This window comes from Schistocerca piceifrons, chromosome 2, assembly GCF_021461385.2.
Source record: "Schistocerca piceifrons isolate TAMUIC-IGC-003096 chromosome 2, iqSchPice1.1, whole genome shotgun sequence".
Lineage (NCBI taxonomy): Eukaryota > Metazoa > Arthropoda > Insecta > Orthoptera > Acrididae > Schistocerca > Schistocerca piceifrons.
The window spans coordinates 13667987-13693052 of NC_060139.1; the positions used below are offsets into that span (position 1 = coordinate 13667987).

General features: G+C 41.2%; 1 protein-coding gene and 1 pseudogene across 1 annotated transcript in view; one reads left to right on the forward strand and one right to left on the reverse strand.

The window, feature by feature from the left end:
* Positions 1–25066, reverse strand: part of LOC124778019 (UDP-glucosyltransferase 2-like) — a 107746-nt gene that overhangs the window by 64165 nt on the left and 18515 nt on the right. Inside the window, exons 2-3 of the mRNA XM_047253597.1 lie at positions 20403–20581; positions 11112–11284 (exon numbers count right to left, since the gene is read on the reverse strand). Coding sequence (XP_047109553.1) covers positions 11112–11284; positions 20403–20581 — 352 coding nt within the window. The remainder of the gene's footprint in view (positions 1–11111; positions 11285–20402; positions 20582–25066) is intronic.
* On the forward strand, positions 340–457 carry LOC124778215 (annotated as a pseudogene).

Here is a 25066-nt window from a genome sequence, read left to right on the forward strand (position 1 = left end):
ACTCCAAGTTTAAATACTACCAGCCGACAGTAGGAGCAAAACTGTAGCAATGGTTATAATAAGCATCTGCCCAAGGCAACCTGGCGCTCGATGGAGAGAAAATTTGAATCTGTGGAAGCTGAAAGTTAACTCAGAAGTACAATATGAAGAAATGGAGCTGCCGAAGAGTAAGCGAGGGTTATAAATTGATTCATAGCGTGCGGAGCCTTGTGTGGGACAATGGAGTTCCTTTGAGAGCCAAACAGTCCATATTTAAGGGTATCTCGTGCCGATTATGGCATACAGCTTAAAGTATCGTGTGATTATCAAGGTAGATTTCAGCAAGTTAGAAGTCTGTGAGCCAACGGCCTTGCCGTAGTGGTAACACTGGTTCCCGTCTGATCACTGAAGTTAAGCACTATCGGGCTGAGCTAGCACTTGGATGGGTGACCATCCGGCCTGCAGAGCGCTGTTGGCAAGCGGGGTGCACTCGGCCTTTATGAGGCAAACCAGGGAGCTACTTGATTTAGAAGCAGCGGCTCCAGTCTCGTAAACTGACATACGGGCAGCAGAGGAGTGTGCTGACCACATGCCACTCCATATCTGTATCCAGTGACGCCTTTGGGCTGAGGATGACTCGGCGGCCGGTCAGTACCGTTCGGCCTTCCAAAGCCTGTTCGGACGGAATTTAGTTTACAAGCCTGCGAAATTAAGTTTCTCTGATAGGCCTTGCTGAAGAATAACAGACAGAAACAGGAATCAAGACGTCGGAGGAGAGATGGAAATGGATATGTTTTTACTTTTCTATAAGCTGAGCCATTGCTCCAGAAGACTATTTCGTTTCCCATTTCATCACATCTTTCCTGCAGCTATTTATCCCTGGTTGTCCTTCACTTTCTACTGTTTTGTAAGGGATTTATATTGCTGTATTCATGTCCTCCTCTGAACGTTTTTATTTTTCCCTCTTTCGTCGATCAGTTGATTTTCTCTGTTATCCTTCCCGGTACCTATGTCTTTCCAACATACGTAATCACCCTGTTTAGAGTTGTGCACCCCTGTCGAACTGAGCTACCTTCAGTGGTATTCCTTATCGCAGTATATTTATCCTTAGTGTCATTAAAGTGCTTCTCGTAATTCCTCTGCACTTCAGTATTCCACTTCCTTCCACATTGGCTCTTTCAGACGATTCTCTTAATTTTCTGTCTATTCTTCATCATAACTAAATTTTGGTCGAGTCCATGTCTGCACCGGGATAAGGTTTACAAACAATGAAATGATTTCCAAACCTCTGTCCGACTATGATGTACTCCACCTGGGACCTTCCCATGTCTTTTTTTTTTTCTTCAAGTAAGCTTACTTTCCTTGAGATTCCTGAACAAAGTACTCTCTTATCATCTGAAATTTATTGCAGAACTATTAGTCTTTCTGCTCTCCTATTCCTACAGGCAAGCCCGTATTCTGCCTTAAATCTGTCTTCCATCTCTTCCCATACAACCGAGTTCCCACCCCAGTGACTTTATACACTGAATTAACTGTTCAATATCGTCATATACTCATACTTAATCTCTGCATCTGCTTCGTGCGACGTTACCATGTATAACTGAACTATCACTGTTGGGGTTGCTTCGCGGTCGAAATTAATGAAATCACAGTCCAGGGAACTGTTCACAGCAGCTCACTGTCTGCCCAGATTTACTTTTCATAACTAATCCTACTCCATTTATACCATTTTCTCCTGCCGTTGATTTTGCCCTATGTTGCTCCGAACACAAATCCTTGTCTTCTATCCATTTCACTTTACCAACCCCCCCGCCACACATGAGAATGAGCCTTTGCATTTCTCTTTTCAGATTTTCTAGCTTCCCAGCTATGCTCAAACATTTGACATTCCACGCTCTGACTCGTAAAATGTAATCCCGTCGTTGATTATATCATTTTCTTCTCATGGTCACCTCTTCTTTGGCAGTCCCCTCCTAGAGATCAGAACAGGGGACTAATCCGGTATCTTTTGCCAATGGAGAAATCATCACGACACTTTTACAATACAGGCCACACGTCCCGTGAAAAAACATTACCGGTCTTTAATGCAGTGGTTTCCATTGCCTTCTACATTCTCATGGCGTTGATCACCGTTGATTCTTCCACGTTTCAAGAGCAGTTCCCACCTCAAGGAAGTGCCCTGAACTTTTAACCACTCCTCCGCCCTTTTGACAACGGCATTGGCAGAACGAGGATGACGTCTTATGCCAGAACCATACAGCCGCCATTGATGGTGAAGTTCTAGTCAAGGACCCAGGACGTTTTGATTATCATTCAAAAGTGCTAGCCTTAGACGACGGGTTCTTGTTGAAAGAGATATTAAGAAGTGATATAAGAGGGCCGGACTTGTGAGTAGAAAAGAGTTTGCGCCAAGTCAGCTCTTATCGATACTACACAATGTTATGCTCTTTGACTGTTACCCTGCGACGGGTTCTCGCACTGTGACCAAAAGGATGTGTGTAGCGATTTCTAAGACTTTTACAGCTGTACCAGGCTTTCGTGGTTTCTCTGCCTGGGGGTCAAGAAGAGAGTTCCCAGCTGGAAACAAGGGCGCCGACTCCACTTCGAACGGATTGTCTGTGTCTGCATGGGCCCCTTCAGAGCTGCACATGGCCGGGAAGGGGTGGTGGGGAGGGGGGGAGGGTGGGGGAGGTACGACGTCGCTGACGTGGCCTGCAAGAGCAAGCTGACAGAGGTGAAGTAGGCAGCCGTATATCAGGTGAAGGAACTGACAAGTTGCAGGGCGGAGTCAAAGGAAGATTGGTGTACCGGCTGCCACTTGGGACTGCTACTGGTCAACCAAAAAGAAATGAATTTGGTGAGCACGTTTCAGAACATTGCTGCCTGCTGTGCACTTCTGCCACAGATCCAGTTTTGACATACAGCTTAGTGTTGTTTCTCTGGCTTCGCTCCCCATTGAGATGCAGCTGGTTTGTTTCCTTGGAGTTTTTTATTAGTTCCGAAATACTTTAAAAGGTTTTATTGTTTATTGCACCCTGTTGAACTGCTTCTGTCCAGTAATTTGCTCTTTGTATCACAGGTTACAATTAAATGGTTTTTACTTTAGGTTCAAATTAGTAATTTATTTGTTTGAGTACCGAGGTGGGTAAGAATAGAATTCAGTGGTACAATTGGTGTCTCTCTCTCTCTCTCTCCCCCCTCTCTTTCTTTCATTATTTCTTTCTCTTCCTCCACCTCCACCCTTTCATCCCTATCTCTGAATCTCAGCCGATATTGTTATTTATGCATAATTTTGCCATTGTTGGCAACATAAATATTGTACTTAACGTTTGCAACATGTCACCAGATTACATAAACGAGTATGAAATTTAAGCTATATAAACTTCACAGGTTCGGATCACCTTAAATATTTATTCTAACGCCTGTATTCAGCAACTGGAACGAAGATCTATACAAACCTTTAAAATTTATTCTGAAACAATAATGGTGTTTTGGTACATATTCTTTGTTCTTCGATATAATGTTTCTCTTTTGTTGTATGCCCTTTTGCACCTTGTAGTTCCAGACACCATCTTTGTTTACATAATGTAACATCTTACATGTTATGTGTCACGAGAGCGCAAGGAAACTGTGACCATTCGAGGTATTCTATTATTATTATTATTATTATTATTATTATTATTATTATTATTATTATTATTATTATTATTATTATTATTATTATTATTATTATTATTATTATTATTATTATTATTATTATTATTATTATTATTATTATTATTATTATTATTGTCTTCTCTTTCTCAGACGTTAAGTCCGGTTAAAAATGGAGTGACGCGGACCTTGATCAAGCGTCACTTCCTTTTAACTGTACGGTATGTGTTATATTGCATTTAGGAACTTTCGGGTAATTGAACATGTATCAATAATTACAGATTTCTGTAGCTGTATATATATGTTTGGATGTAGCTGTATTGCATTGATGTACTGGTGGATATTGTGTGGTATGACTCCTGTAGTTGATAGTATAATTGGTATGATGTCAACTTTATCCTGATGCCACATGTCTTTGACTTCCTCAGCCAGTTGGAGGTATTTTTCAATTTTTTCTCCTGTTTTCTTTTGTATATTTGTTGTATTGGGTATGGATATTTCGATTAGTTGTGTTAATTTCTTCTTTTTATTGGTGAGTATGATGTCAGGTTTGTTATGTGGCGTTGTTTTATCTGTTATAATGGTTCTGTTCCAGTATAATTTGTATTCATCATTCTCCAGTACATTTTGTGGTGTATACTTGTATGTAGGAATGTGTTGTTTTAAAAGTTTATGTTGTAAGGCAAGCTGTTGATGTATTATTTTTGCGACATTGTCATGTCTTCTGGGGTATTCTGTATTTGCTAGTATTGTACATCCGCTCGTGATGTGATCTACTGTTTCTATTTGTTGTTTACAAAGTCTGCATTTATCCGTTGTGGTATTGGGATATTTAATAAGATGCTTGCTGTAATACCTGGTGTTTATTGTTTGATCCTGTATTGCAATCATGAATCCTTCTGTCTCACTGTATATATTGCCTTTTCTTAGCCATGTGTTGGATGCGTCTTGATCGATGTGTGGCTGTGTTAGATGATACGGGTGCTTGCCATGTAGTGTTTTCTTTTTCCAATTTACTTTCTTCATGTCTGTTGATGTTATGTGATCTAAAGGGTTGTAGAAGTGGTTATGAAATTGCAGTGGTGTAGCCGATGTATTTATATGAGTGAGTGCCTTGTATTTTGCTAGTTTCTGCTCGTTCTAGAAAAAATTTTCTTAAATTGTCTACCTGTCCATAATGTAGGTTTTTTATGTCGATAAATCCCCTTCCTCCTTCCTTTCTGCTTAATGTGAATCTTTCTGTTGCTGAATGTATGTGATGTATTCTATATTTGTGGCATTGTGATCGTGTAAGTGTATTGAGTGTTTCTAGGTCTGTTTTACTCCATTTCACTACTCCAAATGAGTAGGTCAATATTGGTATAGCATAGGTATTTATAGCTTTTGTCTTGTTTCTTGCTGTCAATTCTGTTTTCAGTATTTGTCTATATTTTTCTTTTAGCTCTTCCTTAATATTTCTATCATCTATTCCTATTTTTTGTCTGTATCCTAGATATTTATAGGCATCTGTTTTTTCCATCGCTTCTATGCAGTCGCTGTGGTTATACAATATGTAATCTTCTTGTTTAGTGTGTTTTCCCTTGACTATGCTATTTTTCTTACATTTGTCTGTTCCAAAAGCCATATTTGTATCATTGCTAAATACTTCTGTTATCTTTAGTAATTGGTTGAGTTGTTGATTTGTTGCTGCCAGTAGTTTTAGATCATCCATGTATAGCAAATGTGTGATTTTGTGTGGGTATGTTCCAGTAATATTGTAACCATAATTTGTATTATTTAGCATGTTGGATAGTGGGTTCAGAGCAAGGCAGAACCAGAAAGGACTTAATGAATCTCCTTGGTATATTCCACGCTTAATCTGTATTGGCTGTGATGTGATATTATTTGAATTTGTTTGGATATTAAGTGCAGTTTTCCAGTTTTTCATTACTATGTTTAGGAACTGTATCAATTTAGGATCTACTTTAAATATTTCCAATATTTGTAGTAACCATGAGTGGGGTACACTATCAAAAGCTTTTTGGTAATCAATGTATTCGTAGTGTAGCGACCTTTGTTTAGTTTTAGCTTGATATGTCACCTCTGCATCTTATCAGTTGCTCTTTACATCCTCGTGCTCCTTTGCAACAGCCTTTTTGTTCTTCATTTATAATTTTGTTCTGTGTTGTATGTGTCACTAATTTCTGTTTAATGACTGAAGTTAATATTTTTTATATTGTTGGTAGGCATGTTATGGGGCGATATTTAGCTGGGTTCGCTGTGTGTGCTTGATCTTTAGGTTTCAGATAAGTTATTCCACGTGTAAGTGTATCAGGGAATGTGTATGGGTCTGCAATGTAACTGTTAAATAATTTAGTTAGATGTGAATGTGTTGCGGTGAACTTCTTTAACCAGAAATTTGCTATTTTATTTTTATCATTTCCAGGGGCTTTCCAATTGTGAGTAGAATTAATTGCTTGGGTGACTTCATGTTGCAAAGTTGTCACTTCAGGCATTTGTGGTATCATCTTGTATGTGTCTGTTTCTGCTTGTATCCACCGTGCATGCCTGTTATGTTGTACCGGGTTTGACCATATGTTGCTCCAGAAGTGTTCCATGTCTGTTATGTTTGGTGGATTGTTTATTTCAATGTGTGTGTTATCTATTGTCTGGTAAAATTTCTTTTGGTTTGTGTTGAATGTTTGGTTTTGTTTCCTTCTATTTTCACTTTTTTTGTACCTTCTGAGTCGTTTGGCGAATGCTTGTAATTTCTGCTTCTTTTCGTCTAATTGCTCTGTGGCTTCTTGTTGTGAGATTTTACCTAACCTTTTTCGTTTTTTTTCCGAGATTTCATTTCTTATAAATTGTGTTAGCTGTCCGATGTCTTTTCTCAGTTTTTCTATTTTGATCTGTAGCCTGTGTTGCCATGCTGGTTTTGTGGGTTTCTTCTGTGTGTTGGTTGGTTCTGATCTCTGTCTAGTGTGTATATTTAGTGTAGTGAGTGCTCCTATATATACCAGTAGTTGTAACTCTTCCATAGTTGTGTTTTCATTTATTTTGTTGTGTATGATTGTGTTGATAGTTTTTATTGTTGTTTCGACTTGTGGGTTATTTGGTGGTCTATGTAAGAATAGTCTAATGTCTGTATTTGTGTCTTTGTATTCTATATATGTTAGCTGAAATTTTTCTTCTATATCTAATATCTGTGTCACTTTGTGTTCTATTTGTGCTTGTTCTGGTGGCTGCCTTAAGATTTCGTTTTCCTCTGATTGTTTAATTGGTGCGTGTTGTTCTTTGTTTGTTTGCTCTGGGATGTTTGAGTCCATTACTGTATTTTCTTCTTCTTCTGATTGCACATTATTTTGTTCCAGTATTTGTTGTACTTGTTGTTTGATGTTATCTAATTCTGACTGGGGTATCCTGTTATTTTTTATTATTACACGGATCTGATCAGCTAGACGTTGTTCTGTTAAAAATTTTAATTCTGGGTATCTGGTAATAAATGTTGTGTATACTTGTGATCTGTATCCAGTTGTGTTGGTTCCTAGGTTTGTTGCTTGGTAATAACAGAACATGAGGTGTCGATTAACTTCATCTGACCATCTCATCCTCTGTCTTTGTTTTCCTTCTAGGGTGGTTGCAGGAAGCATATCCTGCAGAACACCTCTATTTGGATTTAAATCATTTTCCAGTTGGCTAGCAGTGTCGTTACCATTGTGGGTGGGCATAGGGTTCAAGCTTGTCCGAGGCTTCATTAGTTCTGTCCTGAACCAACTAATCACACTAAAAGAGGGGTTAGCCCTATTAGTGGTTTGTTCTTTTCGTCGCCTTTTACGACTGGCAGAACATACCGGAGGCCTATTCTTTTCCCGGGCCTCCACGGGATTTATTATTATTATTATTATTGTCAGTCGTAGTCGTAGTCGTAGTCGTAGTCGTAGTCGTAGTCGTAGTCGTAGTCGTAGTCGTAGTCGTAGTCGTAGTCGTAGTCGTAGTCGTAGTCGTAGTCGTAGTCGTAGTCGTAGTCGTAGTCGTAGTCGTAGTCGTAGTCGTAGTCGTAGTCGTAGTCGTAGTCGTAGTCGTAGTCGTAGTCGTAGTCGTAGTCGTAGTCGTAGTCGTAGTCGTAGTCGTAGTCGTAGTCGTAGTCGTAGTCGTAGTCGTAGTCGTAGTCGTAGTCGTAGTCGTAGTCGTAGTCGTAGTCGTAGTCGTAGTCGTAGTCGTAGTCGTAGTCGTAGTCGTAGTCGTAGTCGTAGTCGTAGTCGTAGTCGTAGTCGTAGTCGTAGTCGTAGTCGTAGTCGTAGTCGTAGTCGTAGTCGTAGTCGTAGTCGTAGTCGTAGTCGTAGTCGTAGTCGTAGTCGTAGTCGTAGTCGTAGTCGTAGTCGTAGTCGTAGTCGTAGTCGTAGTCGTAGTCGTAGTCGTAGTCGTAGTCGTAGTCGTAGTCGTAGTCGTAGTCGTAGTCGTAGTCGTAGTCGTAGTCGTAGTCGTAGTCGTAGTCGTAGTCGTAGTCGTAGTCGTAGTCGTAGTCGTAGTCGTAGTCGTAGTCGTAGTCGTAGTCGTAGTCGTAGTCGTAGTCGTAGTCGTAGTCGTAGTCGTAGTCGTAGTCGTAGTCGTAGTCGTAGTCGTAGTCGTAGTCGTAGTCGTAGTCGTAGTCGTAGTCGTAGTCGTAGTCGTAGTCGTAGTCGTAGTCGTAGTCGTAGTCGTAGTCGTAGTCGTAGTCGTAGTCGTAGTCGTAGTCGTAGTCGTAGTCGTAGTCGTAGTCGTAGTCGTAGTCGTAGTCGTAGTCGTAGTCGTAGTCGTAGTCGTAGTCGTAGTCGTAGTCGTAGTCGTAGTCGTAGTCGTAGTCGTAGTCGTAGTCGTAGTCGTAGTCGTAGTCGTAGTCGTAGTCGTAGTCGTAGTCGTAGTCGTAGTCGTAGTCGTAGTCGTAGTCGTAGTCGTAGTCGTAGTCGTAGTCGTAGTCGTAGTCGTAGTCGTAGTCGTAGTCGTAGTCGTAGTCGTAGTCGTAGTCGTAGTCGTAGTCGTAGTCGTAGTCGTAGTCGTAGTCGTAGTCGTAGTCGTAGTCGTAGTCGTAGTCGTAGTCGTAGTCGTAGTCGTAGTCGTAGTCGTAGTCGTAGTCGTAGTCGTAGTCGTAGTCGTAGTCGTAGTCGTAGTCGTAGTCGTAGTCGTAGTCGTAGTCGTAGTCGTAGTCGTAGTCGTAGTCGTAGTCGTAGTCGTAGTCGTAGTCGTAGTCGTAGTCGTAGTCGTAGTCGTAGTCGTAGTCGTAGTCGTAGTCGTAGTCGTAGTCGTAGTCGTAGTCGTAGTCGTAGTCGTAGTCGTAGTCGTAGTCGTAGTCGTAGTCGTAGTCGTAGTCGTAGTCGTAGTCGTAGTCGTAGTCGTAGTCGTAGTCGTAGTCGTAGTCGTAGTCGTAGTCGTAGTCGTAGTCGTAGTCGTAGTCGTAGTCGTAGTCGTAGTCGTAGTCGTAGTCGTAGTCGTAGTCGTAGTCGTAGTCGTAGTCGTAGTCGTAGTCGTAGTCGTAGTCGTAGTCGTAGTCGTAGTCGTAGTCGTAGTCGTAGTCGTAGTCGTAGTCGTAGTCGTAGTCGTAGTCGTAGTCGTAGTCGTAGTCGTAGTCGTAGTCGTAGTCGTAGTCGTAGTCGTAGTCGTAGTCGTAGTCGTAGTCGTAGTCGTAGTCGTAGTAGTAGTCGTAGTCGTAGTCGTAGTAGTAGTAGTAGTAGTAGTCGTAGTAGTCGTAGTCGTAGTCGTAGTAGTAGTCGTAGTCGTAGTCGTAGTAGTAGTCGTAGTCGTAGTCGTAGTAGTCGTAGTCGTAGTCGTAGTAGTAGTCGTAGTAGTAGTCGTAGTAGTAGTCGTAGTAGTAGTCGTAGTAGTAGTCGTAGTAGTAGTCGTAGTAGTAGTCGTAGTAGTAGTCGTAGTAGTAGTCGTAGTAGTAGTCGTAGTAGTAGTCGTAGTAGTAGTAGTCGTAGTAGTAGTAGTCGTAGTAGTAGTAGTCGTAGTAGTAGTAGTAGTCGTAGTAGTAGTAGTAGTCGTAGTAGTTTTATTCATCCTTAGATCTCTCTTTACAATGATATAGGACATGTCTAAGTATTTACAAGTTTAGGCCAATTTAAAAATCAGCTAATTAGTATACACATACATTTACAGACTTCTAATTAGAGGCAATCATCAGATTTACTCCTGGTATACAATACTTCACAACTTCCCATTTTCTATCCTAAAAACTGAGTCAGCATCTCCCCCCCCCCCCCCCCCCCCCATGAGTGAGATGTTGAGCTCAGAAACAGGAAGAGGTGTTATTGTGCTATGCTTAGCTTGAGTGTAAGTATTTCTAGATAGAAAAAAAGGAAAAAATATAGTGTGAAGGTATTATATGGAATGTTGGATGTTTTATAATAATAACTATTTATTTGTGTACCTTTTTTTATCAAACCCCTACTCTGTTTTATCTAAGTAAGCCTTCAATGTCTAAAATGTATTTAGTAACAGGTAATTTATAGCTGCCTTAAATAAGTGTATTTTGCAATTTATTTAATCTCTTCTGGTAATTTATTGGACAGTTTTATTCCTTGGTAGAAAATGCTGTTCTGAGTTTTCTATTTATTTTTCCTTGGTAAATGTAAGTTGAGTCTAGCTCTTATTGCATGGTCATGGACAGAGCTGTTTGTGCAGTAATTACCAATGTTATTTTTGATGTGTACCACTGACTGGTAAATGTACTCACATGGAGCAGCTAAAATCCCCAGTGTTTTGAACAGATCTTTATACTGAGCTTGACTAGTATTTTTGGTTATTCTTTTGGCTCTTTCCTGGATTTTTGAAAATTGTGTTTATATTTTGTGCGTTTGTTCCCCAAAAAAGAATGCCATAGCTACGAACTGAGTGTACATATGAATAATATGTAACTAAAACACACTGCACGTTACACACTGAGCAATCTGTGATTGCTTTTGAAGCAAGTTTTGGATACTGGTATTGAGCGACGTGGACTCTTTCCCATTCCCTATAATCTTGCTCAGATTGTATGTCTCTGAAGTTAACTGCCCGAATATATTTGACTTATACTCCCTCATACTGCGTATTTCGATCTGGTAGGTGAATGACGTTCATTGTTTTGGAAGTCACCAGACTGTTTCCTTTCAGACAGAATATATGCCTCCTGCAGTCAATCTGTAACAGACCACTTTGCTCCCTTGCCTTACCTACCCAACAGACCTAAAGGTCCATTCGCGTTTTCTTTTTCTAATTGCTCATGGTAATTACCGGAAGTCCTTTCGGAGGATGTGCTTCTGGAAGTCATTTACTTTAGGAATTTTTGCAGTATTGGCACATGTGTAACAAATAATTTAGAGGAGATAGACGTCAATTGGTGTCCTGGTTAAATAGTAACAGGAGTAAAAAACTAGTTAAGTTATTTAAGTTTATTTGACGTAAAGAATTCTTATATCACTTTCTATAGACAAAACATGGAAAAATATACGAAAAATATCCTTTCGCCTCAGAAAGATGCTCACCTGATGAAATCCCGTACAGCTGGCTCATTGAGTTGAAAGTGAGCCCTCGCATATCCCACATCTCGGAGATCTGGAAGAGTTTCCTCAGGTGACTTGTCAGCCAAACCAACAAAGTCGTTTTTCAGTTTGGTGGTTTGAGATATGTCAACCTCTGTTAGGTTTTCCTGGGAAGTCTGTGAAAGAAAATTTTAATGAAACAATAGTTGAGAGATCTGAACAGTCATACACAGATTATAATGTCCAATAGGCAGCTGATAACGTTACGTTTAACAGTTATCCAGAGACGAAAATACTAACACAGGAAAGAGGAAACAGTATCATCAAACCAGACGAAATGATAAAAATCAAGACAACTGAAATACCTGACCTGCTGTCCAGGGGAAAACAGGGATTAATGACTTGCTGCAGCCAGATCTGCATCTACATTTATACTCCGCAAGCCAACCAACGGCGTGTGGCGGAGGGCACTTTACGTGCCACTGTCATTACCTCCCTTTCCTGTTCCAGTCGCGTATGGTTCGCGGGAAGAACGACTGCCGGAAAGCGTCCGTGCGCGCTCGAATCTCTCTACTTTTACATTCGTGATCTCCTCGGTAGCTATAAGTAATGGAAGCAATACATCCGATACCTCATCCAGAAACGCACCCTCTCGAAACCTGGACAGCAAGCTACACCACGATGCAGAGACCCTCTCTTGCAGAGTCTGCCACTTGAGTTTGTTAACCATCTCTGTAACGGCTATGACGCTTACCAAATAACCCTGTGACGAAACGCGCCGCTCTTCTTTGGATCTTCTCTATCTCCTCCGTCAACCCGACCTGGTACAGATCCCACACTGATGAGCAATACTCAAGTATAGGTCGAACGAGTGTTTTGTAAGCCACCTCCTTTGTTCATGGACTACATTTTCTACGGACTCTCCTAATGAATCTCAACCTGGCACCCGCCTTACCAACAATTTATTTTATATGATCATTCCACTTCAAATCGTTCCGCACGCCTACTCCCAGATATTTTACAGAAGTAACTGCTACCAGTGTTTGTTCCACTATCATATAATCAAACAATAAAGGATCCTTCTTTCTATGTATTCGCAATACATTTGTCTATGTTACGGGTCAGTTGCCACTCCCTACACCAAGTGCCTATCCGCTGCAGATCATCTTGCATTTCGCTGCAATTTTCTAATGCTTCAACTTCTCTGTCTACTACAGCAGCATCCGCGAGAAGCCGCATGGAACATCCGACACTATCTACCTTGTCATTTTTATATATATATATTGTGATAAGCAATAGTCCCATAGCACTCCCATGTGGCACGCCAGGGGTTACTTTAACGTCTGTAGACGTCTCTCCATTGTGAACAACATGCTGTGTTCTGTTTGCTAAAAACTCTTCAATCCAGCCACACATCTGGTCTGATATTCCGTAGGCTCTTAGTTTGTTTATCAGGTGACAGTGCGGAACTGTATCGAACGCCTTCCGGAAGTCAAGAAAAATAGCATCTACCTGGGAGCCTGTATATAATATTTTGTGGGTCTCATGAACAAATAAAGCGAGTTGGGTCTCACACGATCGCTGTTTCCGGAATCCATGTCGATTCCTACAGAGCAGATTCTGGGTTTCCAGAAATGACATGATACTCGATCAAGAAACATGTTCTAAGATTCTACAACAAATCGATTTAAGAGATATAGGCCTATAGTTTTGCGCATCTGCTCGACGACCATTCCTGAAAACTGGAACTACCTGTGCTCTTCTCCAATCATTTGGAACCTTCCGTTCCTCTAGAGACTTGCGGTACCTGGCCATAAAATATAGCTCTGAACACTAGAACCGTTTCATTCACGACTTTCTAACAGTTTTTCTTGACATCTTGTATAATCTGGTTGTTGTGAATATTCTCCCACATGCCAGGCCAATTATATAAGGGTATTGAGCTTCCATTCTGTTAGGACTGGACTTTTCTTACCAAGGTGCTATTACTTCTTTCGCCTGTACCTTATTCCTCGCTGCCGGTAGTTGTTCTCCACTATGGCTCTGCTGAGGCAAGTGAGCTTTCAATTTATTTTGCTAACACTAACGGTTGGTACTTTGCTTTAAGTTTAAACTGCTTTTATTCGTAGTTTCCTCAGGTTGACAGAGCTGAATTTTGATCTGTTAAGGACTTTATGTACTAGTAATGCTTTGCATTCAGCATCACTCTCCGTTAATCCCATTCCACCTCGTTCAAACGGTAATGTTAGTGTGCTCTGCCATACTTTGGAAATTGTAACGGCATAAATACCCAATAGCTCACAGTTGAATTTTGGCCAATGGCGTTGGTGCAAGCGAAATGACCACTGTATCATACACGTTAGATAAGATTAACTGGTCCAATCGTTTTACATCATGGATCGTACTGACGTTAGTCTTCGCCTGTAGTTGTATCCTCGACCTCATTTCGTTCAACATTGACCGCCCGTTTTAAATCTGTTCCTTTTGTGGGTGTGACACCCGATCAAGGCCATAGACTTCGTATTTTTTTCTTCTGGCTTTAAGCGGTTCCCTAAGTTCATCACCTTGGATTTGTTGCAGTTAATGTGTGTGAAATCTTATGGGACTCAACTGCTAAGGTCGTCAGTCCCTAAGCTTACACACTACTTAACATAAATTATCCTAAGGACAAACACACACACCCATGCCCGAGGGAGGACTCGAACCTCCGCCGGGACCAGCCGCACAGTCCATGACTGCAGTGCCTGAGACCGCTCGGCTAATCCCGCACGGCTGCAGTAAATCGTGGCCGCTGTTGCTTCATAGTAAGTGTAGGGTAAATGTCTTAGGGTGAACGTTATCCGATCTGGAGCTGACACATATGTGGTCAGATCATCTGTGAGTACTCAACTTACGATTTTCTTTCTTAATAAGATCGAGCCTGGAACAACTAGCTGTTAGTTTCCCTGAAGAGAGGTCCGTCAATAGACAGCAACCATGACGGAATGACCGTTGCACGTTGAATGGCCCAGTTAACTGGCCATTGATCATGATTTTGAACTGGGCTCCTTGCCAAATTACACTGACAAGATTCTTAATTTCTGCGTTTCTTGTTGTAGAAACCTGTGAGCGAACTGATCGAAAGCTTTAAAAAATCTGTAGATCTTACAGAGCGTATCTTTTAACGGTACTCTTAATTGCTGTTATGTCATGATAGTCAGTGAGTCGATTATACTGCGACCAGGAACCGCGCATGTTTGGAAATTTCCTTCCATGTTTTTCATTACGTCTCGTAAGCCTGCATTTACGTTCGAGCTTGTTTGTATTCATCAACCTCATAGGCCTGTAGGATTCGATGTTTGTTGACGGGTATTTCTTTGGTTCCAGTACGATCAGCCCCTCGCGAAAGCTAGAAGGGAGCTGTTGGACATACTATGCGTCATTTGATCTGTTAATTAGATCTTCGCTTAGTGTATCAACGTGAGTGAGAGAATTGTTAACTGCTTCTGGCAGTTTGCGAAGTTTGTAACTTTTATTTGCGCTGATCTTCCTCTGTCTCTCAAAAGTCTGTTTTTGCCTGTTGAATACAGTCTTTTGCAAACCTGACTGTACCTGCAATTTCAGAGCTGTTTAAACTTACATCGTGTCGTGCATTGTTAGTTTCAACTTTCTTCAATAACGCACTTCTATTTAACTGGTTTAAGACAAAGCATTGGGTTGTATATATAATGACAGGAAGGAAACGAATTTTTTTGCCGAGAGAGCAATGTGTGAAGCCTTAGACGACTACCAAAGGAGATTACTGCCGAAAGATCTTTCACTAAATCCAAAGAAATTGCGGCCGTATGTAAACTCGTACTGACAAGAAAGTTACTGTCCAGTCACTCAGACAAGATAGGAAGTGAAACAGAGTAGCAAAGCAGAACCAGAGAGGCTTTCCTGTACAATGGAAACCCCAGGATTACTGCCCAAATTTAACCCTCGTACCATCGAAAAGGTAAGTGCATTAGATGTTACTGTCACCGGCGTTGAGAAACCGCTGGAATTTTTAAAACTAAACTAATCCCAAGCACCCGATTGAATCCCTATGGTATTCGATACCCAACTTGTGGCCGAGTTACATCCTCGTATAATCTACCGTAGATGCCTCGAACATAAAACCGTGTCCAGTAGTTGGAAGAAAGCGCAGGTCACACCTGTCTACAAGAAGGGTAACAGAAGTAGTCCACAAAACTACTATCCAATATCCTTGACATCCATTTGCTGTAAACTCTTAGCACATATTTTGAGCTGAAACATAATGAGGTACCTCGAACAGAATGACCTTCTCCCTGCCAACCATCAAGGATTTCGAAGAGATCGATCACATGAAATCCAAACAAACACTTTTCTCACACGACATACTGAAAAGCGTGGATCAGGGCTATCATATAGATGCACTGTTTCTCTGTTTGGAAAAAGAATTTAAAAAAGTACCACGTATGTGCTTATTATCAAAAGGACGATCCTGTGGGTTATCAAGTAAAATTTGTGATTGGACTGAGGAGTTTTTGACAGGGTCGACGCGGTATGTTATCTTGGATGGAGAGTCATCAGCAGATGAAGAAGAAACTAAACTTTGGGTTCGCCTACAGAAATGCGTTGGGTCCCTTTCAGTTCATACTGTATGTTAACGACCTAGCGGACAACATTATAGTTAACTAAGAGTTACAGATGATACTGTTGTCTACAATAAACTACAGTCTGAACAAAGCTGCACAAATATTCAGACTTTGATAATTTCCAAATCTCTGCGCAGAGACTGGCAAGTTGATTTAAGTGGTGCACTTCACGAAACGAAGAGAAGTAGTTTCATATGACTGTAATATTAGTGTGTTACAGCTGGAATCGGTTAACTCATCTGAATATCTGGGTGTACAGGTATTCGAGACATGAAATGGAATGAGCTCATAGGCTCAGTCGTACATAAAGCATGTAGCAGACTTCAGTTTATTCGTAGAATACTACGGAAATGGGATCAGTCTAAGAAAGGATTGCTTACAAATCACCCGTACGACCGCTCAAGTATGTGAAACCCATATCAAATAGGACGAGGAGGTGACATGAGCATATACAGAGAAGGGCAGCACGAATGTTAACAGGTTTGTTGACCCACAGGAGGGTGTCACAGAGACATTGAAAGAACTTAACTGGCAGACTCTTCAAGAGACGGGAACTATTCTGAGGAAGTCTACTAAGAAAGGTTCAAGGACCATATTTAAATCGTGACTAGGAACACACAATAACCACCATCGTACGGCTCCCATAAGGATCGGAAGGACAAGTTTACATTAAATATAGTACGCACAGATGGACTCTAACAATCATTTCTCCAGCGCTCCAAACGTGAACGGAATGGGAAGAAAGCTTAAGAACTCGTACTGCGGGACGTAGCCTTTTCCATGCAATTTACAGTGGCTCAATTCAGTCAACAGATGCAGACTGTAAATACTACGTCGATTTCAGCAACGTATGAAACGGAAGATGAAAATTTAATTGCAATAGGGGACTGGAATTCGACAGTAGAAGAAGGAAGAGAAGCAAAAACTATATTTGAATATGGACTTGGGGGAAAGGTATGAGAGAGGAATCCACCTGGTAGAACGTTGCAGAGAGCATAGTTTAATCATTGCTAACACTCTTTTTAAGAATCGTGAAATAAAGTTGTATTCCTGGAAGAGACCTGGAGATACTGGGAGGTTTCATATTGTTGTATAATGCTAAGAAGGTGATTTCTGAACCAGATTTTAAATTTTAAAGGATTTCCAGGGGCAGAAGTGGACCCACGCCATAATTTATCTGTTATGAAACGTAGATTGAAACTGAAGACATTGCAAGAAGGAAGGAACTTAAGGAAATTGACCTCAATCTGAAAGAACCGAAGATTGTTGAGAGTTTCAGAGGGAGCATGAGGCAACGGTTCACAAGAAAAAGTGGAAAGAATACAGTCGAAGTAGTTTCGAGCCGGGACCCATTTTCAAATCATCGAAACATAGTCAAAAATGATATTTCCTAAAACGCAAAAACCTTGTCAAAAATGTGCAAACGAACGTTACAGCGTGTCTGTAAGCCCTGTACTGTTCGTAGGCACATTTCTGACATCGGTTTTGCATTTTCGAAAATACCATTTTTGACTATGTTACTACGATTTTATAATGAGCCCTGGCCAGCAACTACTCGCCTAATGAATAAAAAGTGAATTTTGCAACTTTCGTTGGTTTTTCGTTGTACTGATTAAAAGAAATCGCTGACCTATTCGAGCGTGCTGGAATTACGAATGGGAACCTTGGAGACCTGAAATAGTGAAGACAGCAGAGAATAAAATAGATAAAAAGACAAGGCCAAGTAGAAATCCTTGGATAACACGGAGATATTCGATTTAACCGATGAAAGGAGAAAATGACAAAAATCCAGAAAATGAAGCAGGGGAAAGTTAATTCAAACGTCTGAAGAATGAGACTGACAGGAAGTGCGAAACGGCTAAGCAGGAATGGCTAGAGGACAAGGATTTTGGAGCATATATCACTGGGGTTGCACCAAACCAGTCTCAGGACTGAAGACCACAACAACAACAACACTAGGGGAAAGATAGATACAGCCTGCGGAAAATTAAAGACACCATGGGACAAAGGACAAACAACTGTATGAATATCAAGTGCTCATGTGGAAAATCACTGCAAAGAAAAGAAGGGAAAGCTGAAAGGTGGAAGGAGTCTATAGAGGGTCTATGTAAGGGAGATGAACTTAAGCCAGTATTACAGAAATTGAAGAGGACGTAGATGAAGATGAGAGATATACTGTGAGAACAATTCGACGCAGCACTAAATGAGTTACGTCGAAACAAGGTCTTGGGCGTAGACGTCATTCCTTCAGAACTATTTATAGCCTTTGAAGAGCCAACCATGAGAAAACTCTTCCATCCGGCGTACAAGATGTATGAGGCAGGCGCAATACCACCAAGACTTTAAGAAGAATGTAAATAATTCAAATTCCAAAGAAAGCAGTTGCTGACAAGTGTGAAAATTACATAAGTATCACTTTAATAACTCACGGCTGCAAAAGACTAAGTCAAATTTTTTACTGAATTATGGGAAAACTGGTAGTATCCGGCCTAGGAAAAGATCAGTTTGGATTGCAGCGAAATGTAGCAACACACGAGGCAGTAATTACTCTGACTTATCTTAGAAGACAGTTTAAGGAAAGGCAGACCTATTTTTATAGAATTTGTAGCCTTGGAAAATGATTTTAACAATGCTGACTGGAATTCTCTCTTTGAAATTCTGAAAGAGGAGACAAAATACAGGGAGTAAAAGGACATTTGCAACTTGTACAGAAACGAGATGGTAGTTCTTACTCTAGGGGGCATGAAAGGGAAGCAATAGTTGTGAAGGGAATTGGACAGGTTTGTACCCTATCCCCGATGTTATTTATTCTGTACATTGAACTAGCGATAAAGGAAACCAAACAAAAATTTGTATTATGAATTGAAGACAGGGAGAATAAATAAAACTTCGAGATTATCCGATTACGCTATAGTGCTGAGACAGAAATGACTTAAAGGGCAGCTGAACGGATGACAGTGTCGTGAAAGGAGCATGTAAGATATTCCCATGCTGTTCCTAATCTTTTAATGTGTCCAGAATTCGGACTGAGAATAATTCGCTTCTCTTTATATTCCCGCTTGGTTGTATTTGACCCTACAATCCCCAGATTCTTCACTACCTTTCCTCCCATACGATTTTCCGCAGATAACTGAATCAGCTTCAGAGTGAGGCACTTATACATTCTCTCTCGCTTGCCCATAGGTCAATATTGGAAATTGTTGAGAGCTTTTTGTTTATATTGTTTTGCACCTCTTCTTTACTACTCGGCACAAATTTTCTTCCTAGACGCTTCAGTCGAAACTTTGCATTTCTATACGAGCACACTCAGTTTTGCCCATCTGTGAGTCTCCTCGTGTTTCTAATGGTGAATCTGCAGTTGGTTCAGCTGGAGTTCCAGGGCATCGTCAATCGTGTCGGCCTAAATGACCCCTATCGCGGATGTTTCTGAGCTTTTTCTTAAAAACAGTTCAATCACAACTGCAATGTTCTTTGCAGGTCTGGGTGTTTGTCGTTTGTTATCTTTTTCATTAATGCCAGCTGATCTATGATCTACAACTTTACTCGTAGCCTAGGCTTCACTGTGAGGTGATGGATAAGTATTTGGCGTTCCTAAGTCATTCTGACTTTTTGTACTTACTCCCAAAGAAGAAACGCACGTCCGTTTCAAACCATTTGTAATATCACTGATATGTTCAGGCTCACTCTTTACACGTTCGGCGTCATTCATACCAAATGAATTACTTTCAACTTATACGGCACCGTTTGCTACCAATTCGGCACTTATTCCTGCTAGGAACTCCGAAATTAAAGGTTATTGTGTAGTAAGGTGATGTTCAAGACGGAATTTTCATCCGAAATAGTCCTGTTTAACGCGATCTGTTTCATTTCATATGAAGCAAGCTGGTAATTGCTCCATTTGTGAAATATGTGCTTGACAGCCATCAGTATTCATTCTGGACGAGATCTTATTCCGTTTTGGGCGGGAAACATAAGAATTTGCCCATACCTCGTTCCGGACTGCACAAACACTGATACAAGTCAGCAATTTGAGTTTTATTACTTTGTGTGGAATTTCCATAGTGTGTTAGAGAGTCGCACATTTATCAAGTAGGCTTCGACTGGATTAACAGCAAACTTAGAGACTGGGCATGTTGCTAATGTTAACTTACAGTTGCTAAGAAATTCACGCATTATTCGCTCGTACACAAAGTTGGAGCAAATTAAGTAATAGTAGAACAACTTGTCATTGTTAAGTGGCATATTGTGTACTTCATCGCTTGTTAGTTTCGTGTAGGTAACTACCCATTTCTTAATTTCTGGAACTATTGGTAGCCCATTGCTGTTTATACTTTTTCACCACTTACAAAAGGGTAAGTGCTATAATTTCCCGCTTAATGGAGCTGCGTAATAGACACTAACCGAGACGGGAGGACTAGCATTAGCACTGGCTGCAGCGTACTCAAGTCAACACTGCCACAGACCAAGTATAGAACTCAATACTATAACAACACTACTATGTTCAACAACTTCAACCAGCTCTCATTTTCGTACAGCACTTCAGCTGAAGATTTATATCAAGTAAGAGATCTTGGTAACATTACGAGAATCCCGTCTACTACCCTACCGCAAGTTTCGTACTTTATAACTAGAAGCAATCCGTTTATAAACTTACCTTGAGAGGTATTGCAGTAAATAAAGTGACCTCGTGGCCCTTTGCAAGTAAAGCATTCGTTAATATGCGGAACTGCGTCTGATGACTGTGAGATGGCGTTGGGACCACCACCAGTATCTTCGAGGCAAAGGTTTCTAGTGCCAACACCAACAACAGAGTAACTATTCGGAAGAAGCTTCCTGAAACGAGAGAAAATCAACATGGTTACCGACTTATTCGATAGTGTTTTGAAGACACAGACAGCAATGGACTAAAACTGACAAGGGAACCAATAGACCTATTAACCACGTATATTGATGAGTCTTAGGTATGTTGTAAAGGGACGTGTCATGAATATGACTTTTCGTGTGATAGCCCCTAGTTTTCGAGAAAACAAATGTTGAAGTTTTATGCATACCTCCAAAACCTGTAGCGTTAGTTACAGGCAGTTTTTTACGTATTGATAACAGAAGGAAAAAGTAAATAAGATTTTTTGATGCACTTGACATCAGAGTATCACCGGCTTGAAGAGATATAAGATTATCGAATAAAATATACGAACGTTCTGAAGAGAGCCTTTGTGTACACTTTTATTTTTACCAGTCACTCTTAAAATTTTATTTTCATTTATTTACGCATTACATTTCAACATTTTACTGTAAGTTGTAAAGATACTGCTTTGGCATACTTTGAGAATTGTGTCGCATGCCGACGAAGGCAAACTGTGTTACTGTAGGTTCAAATCTTTTTGCGCTCCTTTTGCATTATTTTAACAAAAGCAGTAGATGGAATTTATGTACAAGAAAATCCGAGCTTATGGGAATGGAAGCGATTTTAGTTTGTTTTACAACATGCGCGCAGGAAACGCCAATTAAAATAGAAAAAGGAAAAGCGGCTGAGATTAACGCCAACCATGCATGCAGTAAGGGTTCAAATCTTGCCTGACTATTTTTTCAATACTAGACTATCCATATTCAAAAATAGTCATTTTCATTGTAATAATTTCTTCAAAAAAGTATTCCATTTGTTACAGAATAAATAACAGGATTATTTTACTTGCGAACACTTGCTTTACTAGAACAGTATTCCGGATGCTATTTCTTCCAGAAGAAACCGAAATGCAAATTCGTAGGACAGCACGTAAATTTAATGAAAGCTTCTGTCTTGCAGATACCCTGATTTGTAGAAGCGGCACCGGGAAGACAGTTCTTTGACATTCAAAAGGATTTTTCTTTATTCAGTCAACTTCGAGGTGAACCACGCGCATTTGATCACTCCTGTGAATGTAGGTGCACTGAATTAATGCAGAATCAAAGAATGTTCCCTCGATGATGTGCAACTGAAAATAAGAAAAAATACATAGGTAGCGTTTGAACCGGTAATGCCAGCTTGATAGACGGGAATCTTCGCTGCTGCACTACGCTCGCTAGGCCGAAAATAGGTTTACGAGATACGCACAAAACTTCAACATAGATTTTCTCGGGAAGTAGGAGCCGTCGCATTAAAACCCGGTAGCCAGATACTCTACAACAAACCGAAGGCTCAGTAGAATTCTACGTTAACAGGTCTCATCGTCCCCTCGTCAGAAAATTTTGTATCCAAATGGCCTGTAAGACCACACTGACTAATTTGATCTACTGGTTCAAATGGCTCCGAGCACTATGGGACTTAACATCCGAGGTCATCAGTCCCCTAGACTTAGACCTACTTACACCTAACTAACCTAAGGATATCACACACATCCCGAGGCAGGAATCGAACCTGCGACCGTAGCAGCAGCGCGGTTCCGGACTGAAGCGCCTAGACCCGGACTAATTTGTGAAAGCAGGAATGGCAAACATGTAGATTACAGATTATTAACCATTCCATTACTTTTTTATAATACACGGTTGGCACATACGTTTTCGTTATATCATGAATTTTCTAAGTTTATACCAATCTTAGACTAACGGCATTTATGTTGTATGGCTGATGTCCAAGTGGTAACTTCATTCATGCACAGCACATATAGAGAGTTTTATGTGGTAGTTTCCAAGTCCCCAATAACATACCATTCCAGTTCTGCCAGAATTAAAAACACACAAAATTTACACCAGACGACATTACACAGAAAAATACAGCGTATTGAGAACTTTTATGAACGGGAAGAACGGTTTGCTGGTGGCACTAAGAGTCCATCTACGTGTTAAGTGCCAGTTTAGGTGCTCATATATAGCTAAGATGCTTTGTCTTCTTTGAAAAATGATCCGATATGCCTGCTCCACGGCTTCGAAGCGATAACTAGCGTCTCACACTGTTCAGGTGTAGGTGTCAGGTTTGATATTTACGTGGTCTCAATTAAGTTTGAAACTTCTATTTCGATGTTAGAGGTAATCGACATTTATTGTACGACAGACATTTCATACACGATGACCCTTCAAGAAAGTATGTAGACGCTGCGCCTACCGACTTCTACCAATAAATGAAACATTTTGATTCCTGATAATTACGATGGACGGCTTACTCGGCACTCAAATCTGTGATGAATTTGTCAGTGTATTCAGACATGTCGAGAGCGATTTGGTTGATTCATTGGTTTTCTGGCGGCAGGCGTCCTGCGAAATACTGCAGGAAAGAAACGTAGATGCCCATGATCAGGCTGTAGATTCCTGTAGCTACTTGTCGATACCGATGTGAGACCAGGAGTATCATGTGTCGTCCGTGCATTTGGATGCAAATCTCCACTTGTCTCTGAAGTGAACTACAGATTCATTCAACCAACTCTGGATCACCTAGTAAATCACGACAGTTAGTTGCTCCAGTGCTTCAGCCGTATCAGCGGTGATGCAGTACTTTTCACTTTTGAGATTACCCCTGACAGCAAAATGCAGAGGACTGAAAATCGGTGATCTGGGACCTATTCATCTTGGACTGGTGCAGTAGATGCCTCAGATCAACTGAAAATTATGGATAGTCAACATTCGTGTCAAGAGAAACAGCAACCGTATTGATATATATACACACAGGATGTCCCAGCTATCTTGTCCACCCAAAACCTCTGTGACAATAACAGCTATTGGAAAACGACTTTCACCGGTATCAATGTAGGGCTGGGGCCCATGAATGTACGTATTTGGAAACATTCTAAAACGAAAGCATATGTTTTTTAACACAAACTTACGTTTTTTTAAATGGACCGCCTATATTTTTTCTTCAGCAATCCATAGCATGACAAAGCACATACACAATGGCGTTGATTGCATCGGAATATTCCCATTACATCGAGATATTAAGACGCGAAGTTGACGCTTGAAACACCCGACATGCGCTGCTAGCGCACGTCCAGCGCACGTCCTGAGGCTCAGGCGTGAACCCCATGCTGCCCGTAATCGTGATGTGATTGACATGCGTAATCGCACTTCCATACTTATCAAGAGGTCCGAAACGAATAATACGGTCTGCTGCCATCCTGCTGCGATTACGGGCAGCATGGGGTTCACGCCTGAGCCTCAGGACGTGCGCTAGCAGCGCGTGTCGGGTGTTTCAAGCGTCAACTTCGCGTCTCAATATCTCGGGATGTAATGGGAATATTCCGATGCAATCAACGCCATTGTGTATGTGCTTTCTCATGCTATGGATTGCTGAAGAAAAAAATATAGGAGGTCCATTTAAAAAAACCTAAGTTTGTGTTAAAAAACACATATGCTTTCGTTTTAGAATGTTTCCAAATATGTACATTCATGGGCCCCAGCCCTACATTGATACCGGTGAAAGTCTTTTTCCAATAGCTGTTATTGTTCCAGAGATATTTTGGATGGACAAGATAGTTGGGACACCCAAGGCAACGTTCGGACTGACTGTAGGCGTCGTTTAAAAAGGGATTGCACCCCTAAGGTGGTGAAACAGGGGATTAAAGGTTTTTTTTCTTAATGTGATGATGTTAAGAGAACTTCGAAGCTAGATCTATGAAAACTGGTACCTGGTGTCTGTCAGAAATACACTGCTGGCCACCGTAAATGCAACACCCTGAAGGAAGCATCCGAATGAAGTGAAATTTACACCTTGGGTTTGCAGCGATGAGATATGCAACTGATTAGAATTTCAGCGCAGACGCACATCACGCGCGCCTGTGGCGCCACCTCATAGCGCCATTTAAGGCTTGGCGATTTCGACGAGTGTACGTTCGGCACGTGTGTTTACCTTGTGGTTGTTTCACAAGACGATCAGTTATGCCTCGTAGACAACAGCGAACATCTTTTGATCAAGTATCCGAGTTCGACAGAGGAAGGATAGTGGCTTACCGAGATTGTGGATTATCATACAGAGAAATCGCTAGTCGTGTTGGACGAAACCAAACAACTGTAATGCGGATATGTGACCGTTGGATGCAGGAGGGTACGACGGACCGACGTGGTCGATCGCATTCACCTCGGTGCACCACTGCACGTGCTGATGGGCAAATTGTGCGCACGGCAGTGACGGATCGCTCAGTGACATCCCGAACCAAAGCACAGCACATTGCGTCTGTAACGCATCATCCAGTGTCTGCCAGTACCATTCGACGCCGTTTACAGCAGAGTGGTCTGTCCGCAAGACGTCCATTGCTTCGTCTACCATTGACGCAGAACCACAGACGTCTCCGTCGCCAATGGTGTGATGACAGACTGATGTGGACGGCAGAATGGAATGACGTTGTCTTTACTGAC